The sequence below is a fragment of the Aegilops tauschii genome, chromosome 7, assembly GCF_002575655.3.
Source record: "Aegilops tauschii subsp. strangulata cultivar AL8/78 chromosome 7, Aet v6.0, whole genome shotgun sequence".
Taxonomy (NCBI): Eukaryota; Viridiplantae; Streptophyta; class Magnoliopsida; order Poales; family Poaceae; genus Aegilops; species Aegilops tauschii.
Genome location: NC_053041.3, coordinates 96,377,059 through 96,394,781, shown reverse-complemented (window position 1 = coordinate 96,394,781; position 17,723 = coordinate 96,377,059). Strand labels below are relative to the sequence as shown.

General features: G+C 50.5%; 1 protein-coding gene across 1 annotated transcript; it reads left to right on the top strand.

Moving 5' to 3' along the window:
- Positions 1-7,209: 7,209 nt before the first annotated feature.
- Positions 7,210-9,175, top strand: LOC109755789 (probable glycosyltransferase At5g25310). The gene is made up of 3 exons (XM_020314679.3): positions 7,210-7,741; positions 7,868-8,228; positions 8,295-9,175. Exons 1-3 carry the CDS (start codon positions 7,473-7,475, stop codon positions 9,012-9,014), a joined length of 1,350 nt encoding a protein of 449 aa, XP_020170268.1. The 5' UTR covers positions 7,210-7,472; the 3' UTR covers positions 9,015-9,175.
- The last annotated feature ends 8,548 nt before the right edge of the window (positions 9,176-17,723 follow it).

Below are 17,723 nucleotides of genomic sequence, written 5' to 3'. Positions count from 1 at the left end.
CCACTGACCGCCCCACCCGCGCCGCGCCAGCAGCCGCCGCCACCAGCGCCTCCGGGGTACTTCCCCCTCCCGCCCGCGCCTCCCGCCCCTCCCGCTGCCCCCCAGAAGCCAGGCGGCGGGCGCCGCGGCAACCGCCGCGGGGGCGGCCGCAAGCAGCAACAGGCGCCGGGGGGGGGGGGGGCTCGTCAGCGGCAGCAGCAGGTGACTCCCCCATGGACGTACGGCACCAATCCGTGGACCGGCATCGTCCACGCGTACTCCATGCCGGTCCCTCGGGCTCGGGCTCCGGGCATCCTTGGGCCCCGCCCGGCGGGTCACCAGGCCCTCTTCGCCGCGCAGAACGCCGCTCCCTACAACGGCTATGGTGCCCCCCCCCCCCCCCCCCGCCGGCGCCCGCCTAGGGTCCGCGCCGGCCTATGGGGCCGCGCCCGCCTACGGCGCCGCCGCCGCTCCGGCCTTTGGGGCTGCTCCCGCGCCGGCCTACGGAGGGTTCTACCCTCCTCAGGTGCCGCCGCCGTGGGACCCGGCCTTGCTCACTGCACTGCACTCCGCCCCGTCACCGAGCTCCTATGGTGGCGGTGGTGACTGGTACATGGACTCGTGCGCCACTTCTCACATGACTGCTCATCCCGGTAACCTCACATCTGCCACTCCCGTTCATACTCCCACTCGTATCACCATTGGTAACGGTTCCTCCCTACCCATTACTCACGTCGGTCATATGTCTTTTCCTTCTACTTCCACTCCTGTGCATATGTCTAATGTTCTTGTGTCTCCTGACTTAGTCACTAATCTTGTTTCCGTTCGTCGCCTTGCTCGTGAGAATCCTATAACTGTTGAATTTGACAATATCGGTTTTTCTGTGAAGGACGCCCGTACACGGATGGTGCTCCACCGATGTTGTCGGGGGTTGGGTGCGACATATGCCAATGGATGGCTTATCATGGTGGGAGCGAGTAGAACGTCGTCGGTGCCTGGAAGCGGGATGAGGCGTAGACACGAACGCCGGCGCACTTTACCCAGGTTCGGGGCTCTCCTAGGAGATAACACCCCTAGTCCTGCTCTACGGGGTCTCTGCATGATCACTAAGGCACTAGTGAGTACAATGGTGCTCCTCGAGCTGTATGCTAGAGGTAGGAGAAGGCAAGGCTACCTCTCTCCTTTCTCTATAGGTCGGTCTAGTTCTAACAGGTTGGGAACCCTTTGCATGGGTGCCTGTCTGGTACGGAGCCGACAGGCCGCCTCCGCCGCTCGCTGGTCTTGTCGGCTGCTGATCACTGTAGCCGTGATGCTAATGACGCCGGCTCGGTCAGAGGAGCGTGGCTACAGCCCCGCCGCCTGGCGGGCAATTACTGTAGCCACTCTGTGTCTCATCTGGTTAATGACGAGTGGGGCCCGAGGAAGGGGCGGGCCGACTGCTGGGGACCGACCTCCCTCAGGTCCGGCTGATGGGGCTCTAGCCGTCTTCCGGGCTCTCGCTGGTCGGTGGGGCCCGTCGTCCTTGGGCCGTACCGACAAGCCATCGTGGGAGCAGGGCTCCGCCTGCTTTCGGTGACGTCAGGGGTGGAGTGGCAACAGTGCTGGGCCGGGCGGAGATCTCCGCCTGTACGGTGCACTGTGGCCACGCCCATCTCTGGATTTGGGAGGGATGGGCTACAGTGTAGCCACTCCGTGCCATGTCTTTCTTTATGAGGGCGCAGGCTTCGTGGGCGCCACGGGCCGACTGCTAGGCGTCGGCTTCTCTGGAAGCCGCCCACTAGGAGTCGGTTTGCCTTAATGCCGTCTTCTAGAACTCGGCCGCCTAAGGGCAGCCAGCCATTCCTCCATCCGGCCACCAGAAGGCGGCACCTCGTCTTGAGGCCTTGAGGGGCGCAGCCAGCCCCGATGTCTTGAAAGGTTCTGGGTCTCGGGTTAGCCTACCCGTGGCCCATTACTCCGACAGATGTGATAGCCCGGATGAGCTTTATACAGTGCATCCCTCCGGCGCCGCCACCACCCGTCGCCCCGCCACCTTCGCCGCCAGTGTCGATCTTTGGCATGCCCGTCTCAGTCATCCCAACTCCACCGTTATGCGTCAGATTCTTCAGAGTTTTTCCTTCTCATGTAATAAGGTCGACGATCACACTTGTGAGGCTTGCCGTCTTGGCAAGCACGTTCGTCTTCCCTTTAGCGAGTCTACAAACATTTCCACCTTTCCATTTCAGTTATTGCATAGTGATGTTTGGACGTCCCCGGTTGCTAGCAACACGGGCTATTTATACTATCTGGTGATATTGGATGATTTTACTCATTATGTGTGGACCTTCCCTCTCCGTCACAAGTCCGACGCTCTTGCCACACTCACCGCTTTTTATTCATATGTCACCACACAGTTCGGTCGTCCTATTCTCGCCTTGCAAACTCACAACGGCAAGGAGTTTGACAACGTCGCCGTCCGCAATTTACTTGCGTCCCACGGCACCATCTTTCGCCTCACCTGCCCCTACACGTCTCAGCAGAATGGTCGCGCCGAGCGCGTCCTTCGCACGCTTAATGACTGTGTCCGCACGTTGCTCTTCCACTCCTACGTGCCTGCTCGGTTCTGGCCGGACGCGCTTGCGACCGCCAGCCTCCTCATTAACATTCGCCCCTGTCGTTCCCGCTGGAAGTACACCCCTCACCAGCTCCTCTTCAGTGCGGTTCCATCTTATGATGGTCTTCGCATTTTCGGGTGTCTCTGTTATCCTAGCACCGCGTCCATTGCTCCTCACAAACTCGCGCCCCGGTCACTTCCTTGCATCTTCCTTGGCTATCCTCCCAACACCAAAGGTTACCGGTGCTATGATCCAGTCTCCCACCGCGTTCTCACTTTGCGGCATGTGTACTTTGATGAGCTCGTGTTCCCGTTTCAGTAGGTACCGTCACCTTCGGAGTCTCCTGCGGCGTGGTTCATCCCTGCCTCCACCTCTAGTGGACCGCCCAGCCGCACCCCGGGTTCGGCCCTGCCCGCGCTCCCCGCACCAGCGGCCCCTAGCGATGCGGCCCCTGCAGGGGCCTCCTCGGCCGCCCCCGCCGCAGCCCCCGACGCCGCGGCCCCCGTCGCCGTGGCCCCCTCGGCCGCCCCCGCCGCGGCCCCCACCCCGGCCCCCGTCGCCGCGGCCCCCTTGGCGGCTCCCGTCGCCGCGGCCGCACCCCTCACCGGTGTGGTCACTCGGGCTCGGACTGGGACCCTGCGTCCCAGCACGCGCTACTCGTCGGACGAGTATGCATGTGCGGGTTCTACCTCGACGCGGTCCCCGCTCCCCACCTCCGCTCGCGCAGCCCTTCGGGATCCGAACTGGCTAGCTGTGATGCGTGAGGAGTTTGACGCCCTGCAGCGCAACCGTACGTGGCAGCTTGTCCCGCGGCCACCCCGTGCCAATGTCATCACTGGCAAGTGGGTCTTCCGCCACAAGACTCGCCCCGATAGTTCTCTCGAGCGCTACAAGGCGCGTTGGGTGGTGCGTGGTTTTCGCCAGCGCGCCGGCGTGGACTTCACCGACACCTTCACCCCGGTTGTTAAACCGGGCATGATTCACGCTGTTCTCCAGCTTGCTGTTTCTCGCGCTTGGCCTGTCCACCAGCTCGATGTGTCTAATGCTTTCTTGCATGGCCATCTCGACGAGCAGGTGTTCTGTCAGCAGCCGACTGGTTTCATCGACACCGACTATCCGGACCACGTGTGCGTGCTCTCCCGTTCTCTCTACGGGTTGAAGCAGGCACCACGGGCCTGGTACCAGCGGATCGCGGCCTTCCTCCAGCAACAGGGGTTCCGGTCCACACGGTCCGATGCCTCCCTGTTTGCCTACCAACAGGGCCCCGCCACTGCGTACCTCCTATTGTACGTCGATGACATCATCCTGACTGCGTCCTCGCCAGCGCTTCTTCAGAAGATCATAGCTCGCCTCGGCACAGAGTTCGCCCTCAAGGACTTGGGGGCTCTCCACTACTTTCTCGGCATCGAGGTAGTGCGCCGGGCTACTGGCTTCTTCCTGCACCAGCAGAAGTACGCCTACGAGCTTCTGGAGCGAGCGGGCATGCTTAACTACAAGCCTGCTTCCACGCCTGTCAATATGAAGGCTAAGGTGTCCGCCGTCGAGGGCTCTCCGGCGTCCGACGCTCCCTTCTACCGCTCCATCGTCGGTGCGCTTCAGTACCTCACACTGACGCGTCCGGACATTCAGTATGCTGTCCAGCAGGTGTGCGTTCACATGCATGCTCCTCGTGACACCCATTGGGCTCTCGTGAAACGTATACTTCGGTACATACGTGGCACCACAGCCATGGGTCTCACCCTGACGGCCTCGCCAGGCACCAGCCTTGTCGCCTACTCCGACGCCGACTGGGCTGGGTGTCCCGACACTCGACGCTCCACTTCCGGCTACTGCGTCTACCTCAGGCCCTCTCTGATTTCGTGGTCGTCTAAACGACAACCCATGGTCTCACGATCGAGCGCCGAGGCCGAGTATCGGGCCGTGGCCAACGCCGTCGCGGAGTGTTCCTGGCTACGACAGCTACTCCAGGAGTTGCTATGTGAGGTCACCAAGGCGACGCTCATCTACTGTGATAACGTCTCCGCGGTGTACCTCGCTGCCAACCCTGTCCATCACCGACGGACGAAGCACATTGAGCTCGACATCCACTTCGTCCGGGAGCACGCCGCACTTGGTCGTGTTCGTGTTCTACATGTGTCCACCGATCAGCAGTTCGTCGATGTGATGACGAAGGGGCTACCGACCTCGACTTTCGAGGGCTTTCGGTCCAGTCTTTGCGTCACCGGCGACGCTTCGACTGCGGGGGGGTGTTGAACATGTGTCCATGTACGTAGGTCTGGGTTCTGTATGCAGTACCTGTAGTATCTGTCTCCCTCTGTATGTACGTGTATCTTAGGAGATAAGATACCGGTCGCACCCCTTGTACCTATATATATATGTGCCTAGTGCACGATCAATCAATTATTGATGCACCAAATCATTCTCTACAGTCATGGCTGCCTAGAAGGTTGGTTGTGAAGTTCTCGAAGTTGTTGTGGGTGCTGAACTCCTGCTCGTCGACATCGAGGCACGACACGGCGCGCCAGAGGTGCCTCCACCTCGTGGACAGCACGCACGTCTGCGCCACCTGCAGGGCCTTGACGCGCGACATGATGGCATGGAGGAGATCGTCCGGCAGGGCGCTCAGCCGGTCGTCGTCGTGCCCGACGCCGCCGCCCCCGGCACCGGCGTTGCAACCGCCGCCTGCATGGCGCGGCGCCGCCATGAGTCCGGTAAGGATTGGAAGGAAGGAAATCGGGGATCGAAGTCACAAGGATGAGGTTCCTCTCGCAGGAAAACAAAATGTCACGAGGATGGGACACAAGGGCCAGATGGGCCAGGGTGTAGGGCCGGGGATTTTCCTTTTCTTCGGCCCATCTCATTATATATCTTCTGCTAGAAAATAATTATGATTATGTATTTTCTTTAACACGGTACAAACGCAAGTGCTCATATACACGCGCATACACTCATCCCTATGAACGCACAGACGCACACCCTACCCTTATGAGCACCTCCGAAAGACTGAGCCAGCATATCATCTTGAAATTTACGAAGTCACCGTAGGCACCTCGTCCACGGGAACGTCTCCTCCCACTGAATGCACATCGCTGGAAATCCTGAAATAAATCCAGAAATAAATGCGAACACCAGGATTTGAACCCTGGTGGGCTGGGGATACCACAGTCCCTCTAACCATCCAACCACAGGTTGATTCGCTTCTGATTATGTATCTAATACCCCCCCCCCCCCTTTATGTATATACCCATAAAAAATCTAATTATGTATCTTTTTTATATGTTGCAAAAATAAATCAGACCAAATTAAGTATCGTGGCAACATCAGCGCATCATATCTTGCATGCAACCCGGTTCAACATCAGCGCACCAAACACATTGATATGGACTTGCACTTCGTTCGAGACTGGGTGGCTCTAGGCGAAGCTCGAGTTCTCCATGTTCCCTCCAATTCTCAAGTTTGCGGATGTTTTCACCACAGGGTTGCCGTCGCAAGTGTTCACATATTTTCGGTCCAACCGGAACATCCTTCCAAACGGAGTCCGACTAAGGGGGGGGGGGGGGGGGGGGTTAGACTTTGTGTTTTCTCATGTACATTGTAAGGTTGATGTCTATTGTACACACCGGGTTTGTAAGATCAAACCACGCCAAGGCCTACGTGGGCTGAGTTGTGTGTGTGTACTGTGTATTAGTTTTGCAACCAATCAAGGTTACATACTCTCCAACTCATCTATGACACGTCGCATGTTTTTCGTAGTGTATCCCACTTATCACTAGGTCATACTTTTGCTTAACCTTACTACAGAGTATGCAAGGATCATTTTATTCGCCAATCCTTTTTTGGGCATGCACCATTAATTGGGGAAGTATGGCGAACAAACATGCCCCGTCAAAAGAAAACATGCCCCATAATCGGAGGGACACCAAGTTCTCAAAATCCCCCCTCCGCAGAAAAAAAAGGAACCTTCTAGAGAAAAACGATCCATCACTAGCTACCCTAAACTACAAGGGTATGTTTTGATCATAGCCACACCAGACACCACACTTTGCCACAAGTGTGGTACTAGCTGTTTTGCGGCAACAATTTGTTTCATTGCCACATTTGTGGCATGCAACGTATTTTTTGGAGTCTACTCCCACACTTCTCATAGCACTTTTGCCTAATGTTGCTACACTTATAACCGCCATATATATTTTTTGGGGGGTTTGCCAGAATTTGTTGAAAAATTAAGTCAAACTTTGATTATGAACCAAACATACATGCCCTCTAATCGGAGAGACCCCGCGTTCCCAACGTGATCGATCGTGTGACACCAGCGAAATGAATCCATTTTGACCACATATATCCAGCTCAGCCGCTCCTTGCGATCTGTGCACCGCGTGGCCGTCGGCGTGGAGTAGCCGACCAATCGATGGATCGGAGCACCGAGTGAGCATTGAAGGCAGGCAGAGGCAGGGGCGTCGATCGAGACAAGCGCCGAGGAGATCGAAGCAAAATATTTCCTATTAATGGTGCCGCATTAATATTATTTCTACGGAATATATGTAGTACTGCATTGTTGATTTCCTATTACTAGTATATATCCAAAAAAAGATTTCCAAATAATTAGTAGTAGTAGAAGGCTTGCGTAGAACCAACGGCGTCGCCCACCGCTCCCTCCCTTGGCTAGCTAGCTTAGCTGAGCTGTGCCGGCGGCAGTTTCCAACCCCTCGCGACCTGCAACCCTGCTAACTTTGTCCCACTCGAGCCTCGAGGAACACATGACCTCCTCGCTGCCTCCTCGTCGTTGACCAGCTCCGTCTCGTCGGATCTCGTCGGCCGACGATCCATCCATTCTTCTCCGTGCGCGCAGGTGTGCCAGCTTGATAAGGCACGTCAAGGCCGGCGGCTCGGGCCGCGCACATGGCTGCCGCTGCTGCGCGCTTGCTTGCCGTCGCGCTCTCGGCCGCCATCCTCGTGGTCGTCGGCGGCCGCGGCGTCTTCCCCGTGTCGTCCGGCGCGGAGAGGCCGAGCGTGGAGCGTGAGCTCGACGCGGCGCGGGCAGCGATACGGCGCGCGGTGCGGCGCCATGGCAACAACGCCAGCTCCGCGCCGGGCGCATGGTTCCGGGGCGACGACGTGGAGTACGCTCTCCTCTCGAGGGTCTACCGCAACCCGGCAGCCTTCCACCGGTAAGACACGTATACCGACGTCGTCAGCCACCCACCGCCGATGCCAAACAGCATCCGCCGTTCCTTCTCCGGCCGATCTTGATTAATTATTCACACGCGCGCGTACTCATGGTGATGGCGTGGCAGGAGCTACGTGGAGATGGAGAGGCGGTTCAAGGTGTACGTGTACGAGGAGGGGGAGCCGCCGCTCCTGCACCTGGGGCTCTGCAAGGACATCTACACCATCGAGGGCCGCTTCATCGAGCAGCTCGAGCTCCTGGCGCCGCCGGCGGCCGGCGTCCGGACGTGGGACGCCGGCCGCGCGCACGCCTTCTTCCTCCCCTTCAGCGTCGTCCAGATGGTGGAGCTCGCGTACCGGCCCCTCTCCTACGACCGCGCCCCGCTCCTCTCCCTCGTCGGCGACTACGTCCGCGTCGTCGCCTCCCGCCACCCCTTCTGGAACCGCTCCGCCGGCGCCGACCACTTCATGCTCTCCTGCCACGACTGGGTAAACCGAACGCTTGCTCTGTTCCTCAGGTGTCCAGCTTGATGATTAGAGCTTCATTGTGTGTAGGCTCCTGACGTGTCCAAGGGGGACCCGGAGCTGTACGCCAACGGCATCCGCGCGCTCTGCAACGCCAACACGTCGGAGGGGTTCCGGCCGGGGAAGGACGTGAGCATCCCGGAGATCAACCTCTACACCGGCGACACGCCGCGGCAGCTCCTGGGGCCCTCGCCGGGGCTATCGGCGCGGCCCTACCTGGCCTTCTTCGCCGGCGGGCGGCATGGCCACATCCGCGAGCTCCTGCTGCGCCACTGGAAGGGCCGCGACCCGGCCACCTTCCCCGTGTACGAGTACGACATCCCCTCCGCCACCGGCAACAGCAGCCGTCACAACCGGCGAGGCCGCGACCGGCAGAGCGACTATTTCGCCTACATGCACCGCTCCCGCTTCTGCCTGTGCCCGAGCGGGCACGAGGTGGCCAGCCCGCGCGTGGTGGAGGCCATCCACGCCGGCTGCATCCCCGTGCTGGTGACGGACGGGTACGCGCCGCCATTCGCCGACGTGCTGCGGTGGGAGTCGTTCTCGGTGTCCGTGCCGGTCGCTGACATCCCTAGGCTGAAGGAGGTGCTGGAGGGGATACCGACGGCGGAGGTGGAGCGGCTCCGGGACGGGGTGCGGCTGGTGAAGCGGCACTTCACTCTGCGGCAGCCGCCGGAGAGGCTTGACATGTTCCACATGATCCTGCACTCCGTCTGGCTCAGGAGGCTCAACTTCAGACTCGGCCACTAGCCAGTTCAGACTTCAGATCACTGATAATAGTAGACAGAAATTTAGAACAGAGAACACCGTGCAACACCCTGGGTTCCTAATTAACATGCTCTACATTTTATTCTCAAACTATCAATTGCAGGTACATTATAAAGAATATAAATAGGACCCTCTTATCTGAAGTGAAGGTTAAAAACTATCATCCTCTCAGATAATGTCATGTTATTCTCAAGAAATTATCACCCCCAATACAACTAAAACTGTAAAAAAATGTTTAAAATGTCATGCTCTCCTAGAAAACAGTTGCCAATTAGCTTTTCCGTATAAATACCAAATACCAGATTTGCTGTTGATAAACAATCGTGTGTCATTCACACCATCAGCGTCACATCAAATGTGTTGTGATTCGTGCGGTGCGACTGGATATTTGTTTCGGGTTGTGCAACAACGCATGCATGACTGTTTTTCTTGTGTTCTTCGTAGTATCACAAGCGTCGCGCCATACTGTAGTGCCCCGTGTTGCTGTCGTGTGGGCTACTTAGGAGGCAGCCTGGACCCTAGTTGCTGCCACCATAGATCTCCCTTTCCTCCTCTCTATCGTTGTTGTAGGACGCCGCAGGCGAAGCCGTGTGGCTGACGGAGGCGGCGAGGATCTTGCTCGCGGTACGGTTGGCTCTCCGGCACGGCGACAAGCTTCTCATGGACAGCGGCGGCGGTGCAGCGGCGTTGGTGCTCGGGACGGCTCCGGCTGGCTGCTTCGTCGTCGGCGTGGGGTTGGGGCGTAACGCAGCAGCCATGGTTGGCGGTGGCTCTCCATGGCCGTGTGGGTTTGCGGAACCGACACCCAAAAAATGAGATCAGCGACTCGAGCGACGGCTCCAGGCCGACGCCACAATCGCCCTCTCCTCCATGCACCCCTCCCGCCCAACCCCACAACTGGTTGTGTGCTGCTGGGCAAAGCTCTCGCGGTGGGTGGCGGTGGGGCGACGTGAGTTGGATTCTTCTTATCTCGGTGGCGACCACCCTGATTGCACATCAGAAGGAGGCAACGTTTTTGGTGGATATGTGCGGCAGGGTGACGGCCTCACTGCGAATTGCGGTGGCCAGCGGAAGGTCCTCGTGAGGGTTCCTCCGGACTAGGTTCGAAATTACAAAGAGATGAATGAGGTGTTGATCAATAGGATATCGATGATGCTAATGATTGATGCTGAAGCCTCCTTGATCGGGTTGATGACAATGGCGGTATCCTTGTAGCGATTCCCTCTCCGGATCCTTTCGGAGGTGAGGTTTCTTAGTTCCGGAGCAGGTTCCGATCTCTTTGTTCTTCTTCTATGAGATCCGAGGATACGGAATTGAAGTAGTTGACTAGGAGGAGGCGGCGCTAGTTGGTACCACTGCTGGTACGAGTGGACACACCCATTCTAGAAGTCGTCTTCTCTTTTGGATAGCCTTCTGAGGCTGGTCTTGCTCCCACATGATAGTCGATTCATAATGTAGGTTATTATCATGTCAATTAATCAGCGTGATTTTTACCCATAAAATGTTTTTTCGGTTAGTGTTTCAAATAACCTTTCTCCTTTTAGGATCCTAGTGAAATCAAAGAAAAGGAGTGCGCAAGCGCAATAAAATCTTGAACGCATATGACTATAATGTAAAACAAAAGGTAAAATGTGATGCAAAATGGACTCACCAACGGGGCACAAAGCGATCGCAACTGGGTTGGGTAGGTGTCTATCGGGGCCAGTTGCATGTCCACTACAAGCGTCATAACCCGACTACAACAACATGGACACAAAACGACTATAACTCGGTCGAAGGGGGGTTGTCGGGTTAGTTGCAATCCACCACTAGACGTGCAATTACAAGCATTATAACCTGAGTGCAACTGCATGTGCAGCAAGCGACAACATCTCGGTCGGGGAGGGGGTTGTAAGGTCAGTTGCATGTCCACCACTAGACATGCAACAGCAAGCGTTGCAACCCGACTGCAACTGCACATGCACACAAAGAATGCAACTGGGGTAGGAGGGGAGTTGTGGGGTCAGTTGCATGTCCACCACTAGGCCTACAACTGCAAGCCATGTAACCCGATTGCAACTGCATGAGTACAAAGCGACTACAACTAGGACCATGAAGGGGTTGTCAGGCCAGTTGCTTGTCCACCTTTTGCATGTCCATCGCTAGACATGCAACTACAAGCGTTTGTACCCTGAGTGCAGCTTCATGGGTCGCAATGCGACTACAACTGGGACCACGAAGCGTTGTAATCCGATTGCATCTGCACGAGGCACAAAACGACTACAACCAGGTCGGGGTGGTGGTGGTCAACTACAAGCCTTCTAACCCACCTAGAACTGCATAGGTACAAAGCCACTGCAACTCGAGTCGGGAGGGGGTTGTTAGGTCAGTTGCATGTCCATCACTAGACATGTAACTACAAGCGTCGTTACCCGCTAGCAACCGCCAATTTCGCAACTACAAGGTTTCAAACATGGGCCCAAGTGCTAGTTCAAAAATGAGGTTGCAATTGCAAGTTTTCAAACAAGGCCAAAAACTGCAAGTTTTCGAATGGGGTCATAACTGCATGTTTTCAATTGGGTGGCAACTGCAAGTTTTCATGTTAGGTTGCAATTGTAAATTACAAACAGGGCCATAACTGCAAGTTACAAAGCTCGACCAGAACTGCAAGTTTGAAGTCGGATCGCAACTCCATGTCTTTATGTCAGGTCAGAAGTACAAAATATCAACGGGACCACAACTGAAAAATTGAACATACTTCGTATAAGTATGAACAATGTTTTTTCAATTCTATGAATTTTGTAAAATATACCTAAAAAGCTAATTACATGAATATTTTGTATACACAAATTTTTTCTATTACTCGCACACATACCCATGCACACCTGTAATTGTCGCAATTGCAAACAACTGATGTAGACCTTCTAAAAAATTCCTATTATTGGCGCGTACGACCGGCATGCAACTGCACGTGACACACTCATGCACAAATAATTGCAACGTCATTTTTCTTGATTTTTTTTATCTTCTTTACTTTTCTTGGACTTGGTTCGAGTGAACATACGTTTCAAAGGTATGCACAATATACGAACCAACCTGTGGTTGGATGGTTAGGAGGACAGTGGTATCCCCTTCCCGCCAGATTTTAAGTCTCAAGACTTGACATCAGTGCTCGTATTTTCCTGAATTTATTCCAGTCCTTCCGGCGATGTGCGTTCAGTGGGAGGAGACGTTCCCGTCGACTATGAAGACGTCTGTTGTGACTTCATCAATCTAAAAAGTAAAACATATAAAGTAGAAGAAGGAAAATAAAATTGGAAAAGAAACAGCCAAACAAAAGGTCAAGCAAAGTAAACCAGAAAATGAGCAGCTAGACACGCGTAAGAAAAATGAAAAAAGGGAAAAACAACTCCCTACACTAAACGTGCTTGGTCGAATGCGGGCCAACTACACACCAAGACCATTTCTCTCGCTCGATGCTAGTCGAAAGACAGTCTCGCCTGAAGCTCATTTTTCCTTGCGTATTACTGGGCCAGCCCATTTCCAGCGATCGTGTTTTTTTAGGGAAAAAATAGGTGTGTTCACTGCTATGTCTAAACAAAAGGTGTGTTCACTGCAGCGAGTTTTCTTTTATTTATTTTCTTTCCCTTTTCCCTTTCTATTTTTTTCTTGCATTTATCCTTGTTTCTTCTCGGTTTTATTTATTTTATTCCTTTTATTTATTTTCTCTGTTTCTTTCTTTGGTTTCCATTTTTTTCTATGATTTCTTCGGTTCCTTTGTATTTTTTTGGTTTTCACTAGTTATTTCTTTCTTTTTTTTTCTTTGGGTTTTCTCCATTTCTTTCTTTGGTTTTCAGTGCTTTCTTTCTACGATTTATTTGGTTCCTTTGTATTTTTTTGGTTTTCATTAGTTATTCTTCTCTTTCTTTCTTTTTCTTCGGCTTTTTATCCTTTTTGTTTACTTTGTTTTTCTTTGGTTATTTTGTTTGTTTCTCCATTTTATTTGTTTTTCCTATCCTATTTTCTCTTTTTCTTTGTTTCTTTAATAGTTTTCATCTGTTTTCATCAATTGTATTTTGTTTTTCTTGGTTTCCTCATGGTTTTTTTCCTTTAGTTCTGAGGTGTTCTTTTCTTCCTTCCGTTTCTTTGGTTTTCACCAGCTTTCTTTGTTTTCTTCTTTTTCACTTCAACACATGCCTACATTTTTCATTCACATTTGCACATTCGTATACACCAGGAATTTTTTATATATGTTTAAAATTTTCTAAATACACGTTTGATACAAAATTTGCATTTTTGGTAGATATCAAGAAAATTTCGTAATACATGTTTAATATTTTTAAAATAATGATTAACATTTTTATACATGGTTCACATTTTTTAAAATTTATGTTTTATGTTCATAATTTTAAATATACATTCAACATTTTTCATATACATTAGGTACATTTTGTTGTATATGTTTAAATTTTTTATATAGATATCTTTTCCAAATATTTTTCTTTGATGACTACTTTTTCATACACAATTTACATTTTGGTATATGTTAGGAACATTTCTATACGCGTTTAACATTTTTGAAATATAAGATTTTTTTTGATAAATGGTCAACATTTTTAAATTTATGTTTTATGTAAAAAAGTAAACGTGTACATATTTATAATATTTGGAAGTATAAAAAAAAGACAAAAAAGAACGAAAGCAATACATGTGAAATAAAAACAGAAAAAAAAGAGGTGGTGGCCTCCCGCGAGCTGGGCCGGCCCAGTCTCGCGCTCCCATAGGCGAGGCTACCCTACAACTCGTCACAAGGGAGAGATACTAAAGCGAGACATAAGCGCGCCCCAAACTACAAACTTTTTATCTGTTTGTTCGCACATAGGCCGACGACAACGAAAACAGAACAACAAACCGCCCAGTAAAATCTTTGTGCACGATATAAGCCCAGCCCTTATAAGACAAACCCAACACATAAAAGTATCGAGTTACAAGCAGGCCGGCAGTAGCAACAGAACAGGCTTGACTTCATGTGCGTGACATCAGCCAACAGAGGAATAGCCGGCTGAGTTCTAGAGATTCTATGTAGATATTCTAGTATGATTTACTTGTTCATATTAATGTGATTTGTGTAAATAAATGTTTACAAAAATATGCTTGTGACCTATCTACCTAAATAAAAATTAGTTGTTTGGTACTAAGAACTTATTGGCTTATCAAAGAAAACATAATTTTATTCTGTAAGTCAAAAAAGGAACAATTAAGACAGTTTTCAAGGAAAACCGATTAAAAAGGAAACCAAATATAGGATAAAAAAATCAAAAATGTAGAGAGGGTGAGGGGGAGGGGGGGGGGGGGGGGGGGGGAGGCTGGAACGCACGTAAGGTTCGACGAAACACTCTGCCGACAAGAAAATGAACATTATTCTTTTTTAAGTAACAGAGACTAAAAGATAATAATAGTTTTGCTTATTATCATTTAGTCAAGTCATATCTAACTTTCAAACCATATAACCCGCAAGATTTTTTTTCAAGCCATACAATTTATGCATCAAGATTTGTGCCAGTTTTTTTTAAAGGGGCCACAAAGCACAGCATCAATGATCTACTTCAATACAATAGTACTGTTCAGAAAGCTTATGATCTGTTTTCTATGGACAAATAGCTCTACGAGGGACCAAATATATGGATTTCTACCAAACAACTCAGACAAGTGTTACCACCAAAACAGAATTAATAAATGCATAGATGTAACAAGACTGTCGTCTATGTCAGTTGAAGTCTGGATCCTCTCCTTCAGCTTCCAAAATATGCGCATATCCAAGGAGCACTGGGAAGTAAGGAGGGATAGTAGGGCGTTTTGGAGGCCGAGCTTCATGGAGGTCGAAATTTGAAAATTCAAACTTTTCAGCTTAAATTTTTTTCTAAAAACAATATACACGTATACAACAATGTAATGTATATGTGTGTAAAATTTCATGATGAAATACCTTGAATTACGAGCTGCACCAAAAACAAAATCATGAACTTTTAGAATGAGCAGTGCATGTGCTCAAATGCCACAGATTTGTTTTTTTTGTAGCTCTCATTTAGTGATTTTAGCGTATTTCATCATGAAAATTTACACATGTGTACATCATGTCTTTGGGTATGCATGTATTTGTTTTCAAAAACTGTTAAACCTAAAAGTACAAATTTGAGATTTTCAAAAATCATCCTCCATTGAGCTCGTCCTCCATTTGTCATTTTCGGGGATATTGGTGAAAATATCAGAAAGACCCAACTGCAAAGCAGCTTCTTGTACATAATGCTCCTTTCTCATGCTCAACGAAACGTGTGACACACTCCAACGAGTCAATTCCCACCGGTTTCCTAATTTTCTCGCCGAGTGTTTTTTCAGTCTTAATCCGGACAGTGGCGATAAGGACACCATGCTTGGTTTTTTTGAAAATGGAGGTGTACCCCCGGCCTCTGCATCATGATGATGCATACAACCATCTTATTAAAAAGCCACAAAAGTATCACAAAGTCGTCCCGATATTACAGCTCGCAGACGGAGCAAAATAAAGAAAGATAAAATATACTCTCAAAATTACAACCGGTAAGACGAAATAAAGGATAAGCTCTCTAGACTCCTATCCTATTATGCGACCGCCATCCGAACCGGTTGAATATAACCCGTGCTACCATCTCCCAGTGGGTGCACCCAGTAACCAAAGGCTCCCTGGAGTCCATAGGAGTGAGTAATGACCACGTACTGATCCATGCGGTAGCTCTGAAGATGACCTGCAAGAAATTCAAATTATGTTGTCTGTTAAAGATCAAATCATTTCGACAATTCCATATAGTCCACAAAAGCGCACATATTCCAATCCGAATACGAGCTGTAGTAGTATGTTCAACCCCAGTTAACCACGTTCCGCACAACGATTCAATATCAACTGGAGGATTAATGTTGAAGGCAATATGAATGGTTCTCCAAAGCAATTTGGCGAGTGGGCAATCAAGAAATAAGTGTTGTATTGTTTCGTGATGATCACAAAAACAACAACGTGAACTACCTACCCACCGCCTTTTGATTAAATTATCCTTGGTAAGGATGACTTGCTTATGGACAAACCACATAAAAATTTTAATACGCAAGGGGACCTTAATCTTCCAAATAGACAACGATCTTGAGATTGGGCCAGAATTAATCAAGTCCATATAGAAAGTTTTCACCGTAAAAACCCCATTTTAGCTAGTGTCCAAAGTATCAAGTCCGGCTGGTCGGAAAGTTGAACATCTATCAATCTCCGAACCAAATGCAACCAAGCAGTCCATCGCTCACCAACTAGCGCACGCCTGAACTGAATATTTAAAGGAATCGTTTGTAACACTGTGCCTACGTAATCCCCCTTACGTTGCGCAATGTTATACAGGGTAGGATATTGCACGGCCAGAGGTGTCCCTCCTAATCACGTGTCTTCCCAAAATCTTGTTGACATCCCATTGCCAACCAAGAATTTGATCCTACGGAAAAACAAATCCTTCGTTCGCATCAGCCCTTTCCAGAATGGCGAATCAGTTGGTCGCATGGTAACCTGGGCAAGCATTTTGGACTGTAGATACTTATTGCGCAAAATTTGTGTCCACATGCCCTCCGGCTCCGTCTCTAGCCTGTAGAGCCACTTGCTCATAAGGCATTTATTCTTAATTTTTAAGTTCTCAATACCCAGACCCCCCCTGGTCTTTTGGCCGGCACAGGATGTCCCATCGCGCCAGTCGGTACTTCCTTTTGGCCTCATCTGACTGCCAAAAGAAACGAGACCTGAAGAAATCAAGTCGCTTTCGGACACCTTTCGGAATTTCGAAGAAAGATAATAGGAACATCGACATATTGGTCAGTACCGAATTAATCAGCACCAACCGACCTCCATAAGACATAAGCTTGCCCTTCCATCAACTCAGTTTTTTCTCAATTCGATCTTCGATACACTTCCATTCTTTATTAGACAACTTACGGTGGTGAATTGGTATGCCCAAATAACTAAATGGTAAAGACCCTAATTCACACCCAAAAAGTTGCCTATAAGTGTCTTGCTCGTCTTTGGCCTTCCCAAAGCAGAACAACTCACTCTTGTGAAAGTTAATCTTTAAACCAGACAATTGTTCGAATAGGCATAATATCAGTTTCATGTTACGCGCTTTGGCAATGTCATGTTCCATAAAAAGGACCGTGTCATCAGCATATTGCAAGATGGAAACACCTCCATCGACCAAATGAGGAACTAAGCCCTCCACTTGACCATGCTGCTTGGCCACTACATTAAACAAGAGAGGAGACATGGAATCACCTTGTCTCAAACCCTTATGTGTCTGAAAGTAATGGCCGATATCATCGTTGACCTTGATTACAACGCTACCATTCTGGACTTGAGAACCCACTTGGTTCCGCCAAGCCTCACTAAACCCTTTCATGCGCATTGCCTGCTGAAGGAAAGGCCATTTAACTTTATCATATGCCTTCTCAAAATCCACTTTAAAGATAACCCCATCTAGCTTCTTCGAATGGATTCCGTGAAGCGTTTCATGCAAAACGACTACCCCTTCAAGTATGTGTCGGCCTGGCATGAGCGCTGTTTGACTTGGTTGTACCACTGAATGAGCAATCTGTGTCAATCTGTTGGTACCAACCTTTGTGAAAATTTTGAAACTCACATTGAGAAGACATATT